This window comes from Bombyx mandarina, chromosome 23 (genome assembly GCF_030267445.1).
Source record: "Bombyx mandarina strain Sakado chromosome 23, ASM3026744v2".
In the NCBI taxonomy this organism is placed as follows: Eukaryota; Metazoa; Arthropoda; class Insecta; order Lepidoptera; family Bombycidae; genus Bombyx; species Bombyx mandarina.
Window position 1 is genome coordinate 2,526,708 of NC_143229.1, and position 12,598 is coordinate 2,539,305.

Here is a 12,598-nt window from a genome sequence, read left to right on the forward strand (position 1 = left end):
GGCTAATATTTATATGAGTGTTGGACTCCCTACACCAGTTGCGGGAGCGTTAATAATGAATCTGAATCTGAATCTAATAGTGAATCTTTGTGGGGGTGAGAAATAATAATGTTAATTTTAAATGCCCAGCGAAGCGGACGGGTACAGCTAGTATTAAATATAATATTTTGTGATTCGTATTTGATATAAAGCTTAGGAGTTATTATGTAACAAGATATGCGAACATTCATTATACTGCCACTAATCATATCAGTGAACAAATCAGTGTTCGTTTTTCAAATACATAAATATAGTCTATGACTTTCTGAGTGCTAGTTACCTCGAATTTGAAATCGCAAACTGATTTTCCAAAGTGATTTCAAACGCGTTATTTATGACATGACCTAGTCAATACATCATACAGTCTATCAAGAGTCCGTGCGAAATCAAGCGATTCTATCCGAAAGCGCAATTATCACGGTGAAATGTAATTTAGTGGCATGTTTTGCAAAATAAGTAAAAGTTTTATTTGGGTAGGTATGCTATAGATTCTAAAAACTGTTGTGACTTTTAAATGTGTTTGCTGGAACGTCCAATCACATATATACTTTAAGCCTGTTCAAAAGGCTTTCCATTGCGAGTTCAATCATTTAAAATATACATAAGTGTAAATTTTAGAAATAATATGCTGGTAAATTAATGATTAATGATTATATGTATTATCTTCGGTTTTTGCGATTGGCAGATATAATTGAAACTATTTTAACTCCGATCTGGTGGTTGATTCTGTGAAACACTGCTCTTGCTAGGGCTAGTATTAGGCACATTCACTCACCTACCCGTCTGCGAGAGGCTGGAATAACCTTGGGCCACGAGCGAATAAGTAGGGGAAAAATACTTTTACGTTTTTTAGAATGTCTTTTTACATTCGTAAAATAATGCGTTGTAGTTTTTTGTGGTTACGTACGATTAGGCGATTCTTGACAATACAAAATCGAGATTAAACCGTAAGAAGTATTTTTAATAACGATTACGTTGCAATGACACGCGTCCATGAATTGCGTATTGAGGAGCTAGAGCGGATCTTACCTAAACCGAATCTAACCATTCAGATAAAATTTTCTTGATATTATTAATGATGCAAAGACTAAGTAAAATCTAAATACAAATGACCAGGTCATTAGAGAAATGAAAAATTTTGTATTAAAATATAATGTAGTATTAGATAGTGATTCGAAAATAGAAGCCTCTTATTTTTACAATAATTATCCGCAATATTTATAGATTGATATTATATCCGGTATTTAAAAATTATTTCTTTAATCTGTGCAGAGTTCAATGTCCGCTTTGTTTTTTTCTCTAGCGGTGATTGATTGAAAGTATTTTTATTGCCTTTTCCGCCATTTCTATTTAAGATTATGATTCGAAGTCCGAATGTTAAAATTATAAGCGACTTAAGTGGGCTCAGAGGAATGTGTTCCTGTACTTTCAAATCACTTTTCGATTGAAGCAGTAGAAGCGTTCAACCTCTATTCGGTTTGTGGTATACTATAATACATAGTTGTTAACAAATATAAATTACAACTATGGATGATATTGAAGTTTTGCTGTCGTTTGAAAGTTTTTTTTTTAATATCACTGTAATATAGAGTTTTTGTGTTGCCATTCTAGTAGGACTAAACGATCTAAGAGGTCAGTCACGCATGGACATCAATTCAAAATCAAAGGTCGACTTAGTTTTCGAAAATTCTTTCCTCCATCAATACCACATTACTTCATGTCTTTATTTTCTCCGTACTATTTGTTCACATAACCCTGTTTTTATCCTGAACATTTTTATTTCATTCATGAATAATGTACACGTTGACTGATAAAAATAGGCCTCCTCCAAGGTTCGCCAAACCGGTAAGTCTTTCTGCAACTACAGATGCACGGGAGCTGTATCTTCAGCGACAATCTTCTGCGCAATGTGTGATTACTTTTGGGACAAATATCTATTATTTTAGTTCTTTCAGAGTCGATCTCGGAGGGAAAATTCGAGAATAACTGTCACCATTTATCTTTAGGTAACTTAAGCTCTCTGATGAGGTCGATTGTGAGCGACCGCATCTCAATACTGTAATTCACAATACTGGCCGAAGACTTCCCCTTGGGACACTGCGGTGCACTCATTAAAAACAATTTGTTGTAATATTAAGGACGTATCCATATATTAATACGTGAAGCAAAAACTTTGTATCCCTTTTTACGAAAATTGCGCGGACGGAGGAGTATGAAATTTTCTACACTTATAAAGAATATAGAGAAGAAGTGCACAATGCTAATTTTTTTTTAAATAATGCATAAAAGATACATTAAATCAATAAAGAAATCATTACACACACTACATACCATGTATTTGACGCACACACGCATGCATACTATTTATTGTCAAACTTTTGTTCTTGACGTCTGTTGTCAAATTGAGAATAGATTGAATATTGTTTGTCTTTGTTAATATTTTTTATAGTGTAGTCTTGGCGAAATTTGTGATTATAGAAGTATAAAATACAATCATAATAGTGTACAAACTTACAATTCCAATTAGTTATAGTCGAATTTCGACTACTGCGGGACCTCTAGTTATAATAAAAGGTTATCGGTAAAGTACGTGTGAGTTCTTACGTCGGACCGCGGAAGACATCAATAATAATTTAAATGAAAGCATCAATATTTAATATCCGTAGCGGATTGATGTAATCGATGAATGAATTTGTGAATTTTCATTTTGTTAAAAGCATATTATGGCGAATGTTATTGGTACGTGTGGAAGTAATTTAATTACACGCAATATGTTATTTTCGGGATTCTTTCGTTCGACAGCTAACACGAATGAGGTAAAATTAGGAAAAAAAGGTAAATGAATGTTTAATTTGAATTAAGTTCGATTCAGCCTGTTATTACAGGTATGATCGTTATGAAGGATACCCTAATTTTCGGTGTGTTTTAGGATTACTCTTTTTATCACGATGTAACTTAAGATCCTATTTGATTTACTTAAGATTATTATTTGTTGTAATTAAGTTAAGTTCTATATTTGAACAAATGTAATATCTGAATAAAGATTACGATGAGCAAAAACCTTATTTTGTTATTAATATGTTTTTAAATCTATTCATGTGATAATTAGTCCTAATTAGTAACACATTTATTATTTTTGTTTTTTTTTTTATATGGCGACGCGACAATTATACGATTCTCTTTCAATTTTACGTCTTGTGACATTTAGTTTTTTACCGAGGAGGATGGCGCATTTACGTTGTAGATGTCTATGGGCTCCAGTAACCACTTAACACCAGGTGGGCTGTGAGCTCGTCCATCCATCTAAGCAATAAAAAAAAAAAAAAAAAAAAAAAAAAAAAAAAAAAAAAAAAAAAAAAAAAAAAAAAAAAAAAAAAAAAAAAAAAAAAAAAATTGTTACGAGTGCTCAAGAATCTAAATAAATGTAAACATCAAATATATTATATTGTCAACTTTTTTTTAAAATTAAACATCACATTAAACCGTACTAGTGGTTCTACTTTGTACGATCAGCACATAAGGGAAAAAAGCTATTTTGTTTTTAATACGCTTTTATTAGCTTCAGACGTATGTATGTTAGTATGTTACGGAATCTTTGAACATGATTTTGACCCCTTTCAAAACGTCGGATTAATTCGAAATTTGGTATACTTATTAAGGACCGATGACAATTCAATATAAAAAAAATAATTGAACAAAAATTATAATTGAAAAAATTTAAATTCAACTAAAACTTTCAACAACAATTTTTACAATAAAATTATTTTTTCTTACACTATTTTTAATTCAAATTTATTAAAATTTATTTTCTATTTTTTAGTTAGATTTTCTATAAAAGCGTATTTTGTTAGTTTTTTTAAACTATTTTTTATTTTACAATATAGCACATTCAAAACACGCCAGTTAAACAAGTGGCACTCACCTCGATCTGCTCCCACGGCCTGATGTGATTTAGGTACTCCACAAGATACGTTTGTTTAGCACGTCATCACACCTTTCTTGCATAAAATAGAAGTAAAATATTTTCTGGTTCTCAACAATTCATTGATTGTTCTTTTTTATTAACAACTTCGTCACTATGGCAACCACATCGAAGATTCTTAATTTTGTTGTAAGAGGTCCGATAGGATTTAAGGGTGTCACTTGACAGACTTCAAGTCGTCTGCATATGGCGCGAATTTTTAAAATGTGCAAATAAAAAGATTGCTGCGACGATACATGCTTAGATATATGTATGTACATATATCTCCTTACGCGTGTAAAGTAACATCACACGTATTTTAAAGCAACACTCATTGGTATGTAACAAATAAACTAGTGATATATTTTTTAGTTTCCCTATCGACCTCGCCTTTCGTCGAACTCCACGCCTGGAGGTGTGGCCAGCTTTCATCCTTACGTAATCCACTTTTCATTATTACGTCGTTTTATTTACGAAAACATTAATTTACATTAGGTACACCAATCGCTGGGTTAAGTTTTTTTTTATTACTTAAATTTGTGGACTACCTGGTGCTAAGTGGTTACTGGAGTCCATAGACATCTACAACGTAAATGCCGCCACCTACCTTGAGATATAAGTTCTAAGGTCTCAGTATAGTTACAACGGCTGCCCCACCCTTCAAACCGAAACGCATTAACTGCTTCACGGCAGAAATAGGCGGGGTGGTGGTGGTACCTACCCGTGCGGACTCACAAGAGGTCCTACCACCAGTAAAAAATTAGCTCTCAAATGTTCTCATTACAAAATTAATAATCGTTTGTTGACTATGTCTTATTGTAGTTTTATTCATTTAATAAAAATAAGGATGTTTTTTTGATACGCGCACATACATAACCACAATCACTAGCATACACACATAGACATGATCTTGACTTGTTTTTTGAGCATTGGTACCTTATTTTTTTCACTACCTATTTGCTGATAGAAAAGGATCTGTTCCAGCTTCGTGCGGATGATAGTATCTTATTGTGGTGTTGTCTTCTATCTTTTCGGTGGTTAGATAAGTTTGAATTCCTTATATGCGTAAATTAAATAAAATAAAACAATGAATATAACAGAAAAAAACATGATATATTTTTATTCACAGCCTTTTTTTTTGCTTTGTTTTAGAACTGTAATTAGAACAAACTCATCGTGGCTACAGCTACTTATCGTAATTTAAACGCTATTAAGTCGAATATCGCGACATTCCCTGAAAAATGCTTGTCGGATTCCTAATGTTTTGAATTGGAATCGAATTGAAACAGCCATTGAAATTGAGATGCACATAACGGAACCTAGGATTACTTCGCGGCAGAAATAGGCAGGCCCATCACGGCTTTTCTAGCTTAATTAATATTATATTGTTATTGTTGTTTGTAATAATGAAATCAATTGTTCGTTCTTTACATTAGCACTAAATAGGTTTCGGTATTACTAATTGTGAACGTGTTAAATTTAAAATGATTGTCTTATTAACCTTCAATTCGTTGATTCAGATGTCAATTTCAAAGTTAATAAGCACTAAAACGAATGAAATACGTTTTACATAAGAATATATCGTAAAAATTAGAAAGCATATCGTTGATTTATACTTTCTCAGAGTAGGAGTTTTGTGTAAAAGATGTCATGTAGGTCTATGTATTTAAATCATCACCGATTTCATGGATTTCATGGGTTTTTTTTGTATTGGTTTGATGGGTGGACGAGCTCACAGTCCACCTGGTGTTAAGTGGTTACTGGAGCCCATGGACATCTACACCGTAAATGCGCCATCCACCTTGAGATATCAGTTCTAAGATCTCAATATAGTTACAACGGCTGCCCCACCCTTCAAACCGAAACGCATTACTGCTTCACGGCAGAAATAGGCAGGGCGGTGGTACCTACCTGCGCGGACTCACAAGAGGTCCTACCACCAGTAATTACGCAAATTATAATTTTGCGGGTTTCACTTTTATTACACGATGTTATTCCTTCACCGTGGAAGTCAATCGTGAACATTTGTTGAGTACGTAATTAATTAAAAAAAATGGTATAAAATAGGTTGCAAGTCCGCAAACATTGGCAATAACAGATTTCTGAGATATAATAATGCACTAGAGAGAGACGCGAAATGATACAGGATACCTTCTACACGAAAATCGCAAGTTGCGCATCGCTCGAATTGGAGAGAACAATTGCATGGCAATCTGTATGAGTTTGATATGAAATAAAAATGTTATTTAAACACAAAACGAGAACAAACCAAGCATAATCTATTAATCTTGGTAATTTTATGTGCTTACACATTTAGAGTCTGTTCTAAAACATATACAATTAAAATTGAATACACCAGTTCGGACCAAACCGCTCCATGGCAAAAGCAGAGTTTTTCTAATATATATAGGGAGGAAGGATACGGTGGCCCGGTGGCCATATAGGTATATAGTCTCAATTGTATTGTTTCTCACCTCAAACTGGACTGCACGACCCTATCGCCTCAAAAATAGACAAAATGGTAGTACCAACTCGTGCCGGATCATAATAACTAGTATTATCAGTGATTAGAGAAAAGTAAAGAAAATCTGACAACGTTGTCACGGGCGACCTAAAGCAAGCTGTCGTAAGGAAGTTATGAAAAATCCGTAAAACTTTTAATTATGTCTAATACTCGCGAAAGTTAGCTAGTAAGAAAATCAGAGCAATTAGGTTTAGCCAAAAATGCACCAAACAAAATTGCTACCGAAAAAAAATAATCTTGATCACAATAAATCTTATAAGCATTAATTCTCACGGTCGTTGTCCTCTTTTTCGACATTGTTAATGACACGGCGAAAGTTGTGGTTAAGACAAAACAATTGTACTGGACCGACTGACGGCTTCGCGGCGTGGACAAAACTTCAAAACCAAGCGAGACTTAGTAATTTGGTACTTCGGAACGTTCTCAGCTACGTTACGACCCAGTCACGATTTCCGCCTGATTCTTATTCCGATAACTATAGACCAAACAATACTATGGTTTATATACTGTTTGGTATTTTCTTATCTAAAAGTTATGGTACTGGTAATTGTAAGGGTAGGTACTTCATAAATATGGTATTTTTGTGTTACCAAGAACATTAAAGGAATTTTCGATGTAGCTCTGCATATAAACTTACCAAACCACGGCACGTACCATCTTCTTATTTTACAAAGGTAAAAAAGGTAAAGGTATATAAAATTTAAATGGTTACATTTTAGGAAAGTGCCCACTTTCATAATTCGCTGAGAATTAAAATACTATAAAGAAAAAACCTTTGTAAATTGCAATAAGCCAGACTAAGTAATGATCAATAATTATGAAAAATGATACTAAAAAACAACCACATTCCAGTTAAAATGGAATAAAAATAAATTTTAGATAGAATCTCCTTATGCGAAAGACAGGATATACTTGCCTTTCATACGCTTAACAGTAAAATTGATAATTTGACAAATTTATGCTAACTAAAAAGAGACTATAGATATTGCTCATCGTCATAGATCATCTCGGAACACGATGATTATTGAGAATAAACTCAGACCTTGGATATCAATGATCGCGGAATTCGTCTAGTACCGTTCACTGGCCCGTAAACCGATCTTTTCTTGAACTAAATCAAATTTATGACCACTATACTAAACTTCGAAATGCAATATATTCCACTGAAATTGTTTATTTTAAAATTAAGAACCAACTCTTTAAAAAAATGCTAATCAAATAAATGTTTTTTTCTATCCCATCCCATCTGACGGTGAGTAGTTACCGTCGCCCATGGACTTCACGAAATCCAGGGGCAGAGCCAAGCCGCTGCCTACCGTTGAGTACTCTCCACAAGCCTCGTTTGAAGAAGGACAAGTCATAGCGTTTAGGAAACACCGTGGAGTGGAGCTCATTCCATCTATCTCTCTGGAATATCTCTGGAAACGCACTGTGGATGAAGGCAGTGGCTCCAGGTAGTATGGATGAACTCTACTCCGGTAGGGGGCGGTGCGATAGTAAAAACGAGATGGTGGGATAATCTCAAACAATTCCTTACAATGTGCTCATAATTAAAGATTGTATATCTTTGTTGTAGGCGCAGAGAATGGAGTGCGGAGCCAATGAATTCACCAGGAAACTGCGTGTTCATCAGGTAAAAAAATACTTTTTTTTGTTGTTTATATTTTTTTTTCACTAACGAGCATTTGAGGGAGTGATACACACAACTGAATCAACTCATTGCAAGAGTATAGTTTTTAGATTATCAGTTACAATAATAGAGTTTGAGACAATTTGAAGTTTCTAGCGCGTGAATAAATAAGCTACTTATTTGTGATAATCGTAGATTTAGTTTCTTGATCATAAAGATTAAAAATAACACACCGAGTAGTATAACTGCGGCGGCCATGATGATATTTAATTTTGACATTTAAAAAAAAATGACAGCTGTCAAATGAATTGCGGTTTGAATGCACCTGCCTGCTAGAATACAGGTTCCATCAGCTGTGCCTACAGCGAATTCAATTGGAATAGTTTTAAATGCATCTAACAACCGGTTTCGCCGTCTCGATTCACCTACTTCGATTCGTACTTCAACGATAATGACAACTATTTTTGAGAACGAAATAACTGAACTATCGATGTTTTAAAACGAAATGAGATGTAGATAAAATTGTAGAGCTCACAGGTTTTTTTTTTATTAGGTTCACACAACTGGATAAAATCTGCACACACAAACATTGAGCTTGTTTACATAAAATAATACATTATAGAATTCGCCCTTTTGGGTGTGAACCCATCTTGCTTAAGAGCGTTTGTGCTTAAGATAAAATATCGTTAACTAATATTAAAGCTAAGACAAAAAAAACAAAAAAAAAAACAAAAAAATGCATATAAAAAGATACAAAAAAAAAAGAAAAAAATGCATATAAATAGATACAAAAAAAAAAACAATCAGCAATAAAAATAAAAGAGGGAAATAATTAACGTTCAATAAAAATCATATGAGGTTGGTCTACAGCTCGGTGTGGATCACAGATCTTAAATTTATTTTAAGTGAGGCTAGAGAAGCATTAGAACGATGAGATGGCAAAGAGCGGAACAAGAGAGATTAGGATTCTTAAGTGAAGACCACGCACGCTATGGTAACGATGCAGGAGAGGATGGGAAGTAATCTTGTGTTTCGGTTTGAATAGCCGTTGTACATAGTAGTTGAGGATGCAATATTTTGTGTCAAGGTAGACGCCGGCATTCACTTTGTGGTTTCTGTGGAACATCTTTTTTTTTTTTTAATTGCCTTTGTAGGCAGACGAGCATACGGCCCACCTGATGGTAAGTGGTCACCGTCGCTTATGGACGTCGGCAATGCCAAGGGCAAAGCCAAGCCGCTGCCTACCATTAAGTACTCTCCGCAAGCCTCGTTTGAAGAAGGACATGTCATAGCGCTCGGAAAACACAGTGGAGGGAAGTTCATTCCAAAGCCGAAAAAATCTAAAAAGCCTAATATTATCGTATCGAGTGATAGTGACAAATTGGGATTATGAGTTCCGCTAGCTTAGCGGAACGCGAAGTGGGTAGGTGTACTATCCTAAAAAAGGATAATATAACGCCTATAAAAAATTTAATTAAATTTAAAAAATCGTCTTACGAAATTAATGGATAGTAATGAATTAGACTTAACTTTACTTAAATTGAATTCCATATTATCTAATCGACAGTTCTTAACTTCATAACTATGTCGAAATCAACGTACCAATGTTATTTAATTCTTACAGTACATTAAATTTTCCCGCACGTACAATAAACCTATAGAATTCAACACTTCTGATACAATTCAATTCAATTTTTATATTGAATTGAATTTGATCATTAAAAAAGAATTTACGTAATCTATACCGTTGCAGTGTAATCTGTGCCACGAAATTTATCGAGCTATATAGGTACATGTCGAACAAAAGTCTATTCGTTATGAGTGGTGCATAAATTTTCATAGATAATATCTATTTGTCGCGAGCAATGTTACGATTAATGGTGTTCATGATTTAGTTCGTTTGTATGTAATGAAACATTACGTAACATGTTATTTTACGTGATAAAACGACGTAGAAAAGTATTATTGGCCGTTACCGTTGAATCAGCAGTTGCTTAAACATTGCTATTGCTACTGTACCATTTCAATATTGCTAACACTGCCCTATGCAGTTGAACAAAAAAACAAGTATTTTAATCGCATCAAATCTTTGAAATATTGTAAATGTTTATTTGTGTTAGTTGGCAAAATGTCTCATTTTGTAAATTTGGAATTTTGTTTTGTAAGATTTTTTTAGTAAATTTGAAATGGTTCGATATTCGAAAACCGTTCGACATTGGACTTTAATCATAATAATATATAACTTTTTGGCGGGAAAGTATGGAGCGAAGTCATGTCATTGTTTTTTATTAATTTAATGTTTCGTCAGTTTTAATTATTATGTAATAATGGTAGCAGTTCGGTATGTGTGCTTGTGTATAATTATGGCAAAATGAAACATAGTTAATGGGGCTCATAGTTAGCCGACATTCAAATCTTTTACCAATTTGTTTAATACGATTTAAACTCATATTCGAAGGAATGACTTCCATGATGAAGGAATAAAGTCATAAAAATCGATCCCAAAAAATATTTTCATTACTATAGAATTGAGACAGACCTCAAGTTTCAACGTGAATATATTATCTGATTACTGTTTCATATATATCAACTTCAATTAATTACGTTCCGTAATTGAAGAATATAAAAATTCGATACTGGCAACAATAGTCTCGCATTAAGGCGATAGCAATATTGAAAGAAAAAAAATTAAAGAAGACAATAATTATTTAAACAATTATTACACAGTTCAATGACTTTGCTTCGTCTAATGCAGTAATGATATGTATGATGCCTTTCAACAAATTACAATAGTTTTATGAATTACGTAAGTTTATCTAGTTATATAATCGTATGAGGGACACGCGATTACAGTTTGAAGGATTATGTCAATGCTTTAACGAATTTCAAAGTTAATTATCTAATCAATCGCACGAGTGCTTTTTACCGAAATAGGCAATGTGGCAAGTACAACCGTCCGCATGAAGCTTCCATCAACTAAAATGCTTATTTGTTGTTATTCTACTATTATTTTGTATTGAGACCTCGCCTGGAGATGGATGGTGACGTTAACTTCATGATATCCATGGGCCCCGGTAGCCAATCAAGACACGTCATGAGCTCGCTCACCTCTCTATGGAATAGAAAAAAAACGACTGATTTTAGAAAATAATGAATTTAATCTTATCTTTTTACGACGCACCAACCGGTTCTGGAATGACCAGACTACAGTTTTGTCCAAACGCTATGATATAATATGTCCTTCCCTCTACATACGAAGTTCGCAGAGATTCCGCAACGGTAGGCAGCATCTTGGCATTGCTAATGATCGTCTGAAAATGCTGACAAAAAAATTAGTGTGTAACCTCGAGAATCATTCGAAGCATTCGAAGAGTCAGTATTGATTATTAAAACCCTAAAAGTACTTTCAATTGTGTCTGCAACTCCTGAGAGAACCGAAGAAAATGCAATAAAAGTGCAACTTGAATTCTGATTGCGTTTTCAGGGCTCCTTTTTGGAAACCGCTAACTTTAATTTTTCTTGACTGTCGTATTGTTTTCCAAAACGGAATCAAGTTCTTGGCAGACTTGGATTATGACAATTCAAGCATCGGCAAAAAGTATGACCGCCTACACGGGCATACTTTTTTGTAGGTATTAACGAGGCCGCGTAAAATAGATATGTGGTTCTTGAAGTGCACACGCGTCAAAGATGCGTCCCGGAACCGGATCAGTACCGTACTCGTATACCGGTTTTAAGAACGGCACTAGAGATGTACCGATTAAAGGGAAGTGGCCCGTTTCACTTTTATCAGATTTTTCTAGTATTTTACTTATAAGAAATTTAAATTCACCTTTGTGCAATTTTATATTATGCTTAAAAAGCATTGTTGTGTATTAGCAGATGCATCTTCTTATAAGCTAGGGTTAAGTTATTACCGGAACTTGTTTGATATTACACGACATACCAACAATGCGTCGGGATATCAAAGTTATGTTGTAATAGTGATTTTTCTATCCATCAACTGGACCAGAGGGAGATTACTGGCAGAAATAGATTGGATAGAGCCTGTACGTTTGGATTTGGACATAAAAAAGTAGAAGAAGAAGTTCAAGGCACAACTAAAGAGAAATTCAAAGATGACCGTTTTCAAAAATAATACACAGCTATTTCTCAAAATTATATTCATTACGCTCATTTATGCTGATGAAAAGCATATCTTAAATCGATGTCGAAATTTTCAAGATGTCAATGAAACTCTGAATTTGGGACAGGAATTATGTGATATTTTAAAGCTGCAGGTCTTTTTACTTCTGAACATTGTTCGTGGACTCATTCCAATCTTTACGCCATATACTTTTGGCTAATAATAGTTCTGGGTTCCCGGCTTCAGTACATTACCTGATATCTCTAAACCAATATTACCAAGAAAGTCCCTTTCTTCAATTATACTTCTTGAATCCAA

General features: G+C 34.0%; 1 protein-coding gene across 6 annotated transcripts in view; it reads left to right on the plus strand.

Moving 5' to 3' along the window:
- Window positions 1–12,598, plus strand: part of Pif1A (PFTAIRE-interacting factor 1A) — a 162,880-nt gene that overhangs the window by 101,766 nt on the left and 48,516 nt on the right. For all 6 annotated transcript variants that reach the window (XM_089737226.1, XM_089737221.1, XM_089737222.1 and 3 more), the window contains one exon: window positions 8,101–8,157. In XM_089737226.1, the coding sequence (XP_089593352.1) occupies window positions 8,101–8,157 (57 nt within the window). The remainder of the gene's footprint in view (window positions 1–8,100; window positions 8,158–12,598) is intronic.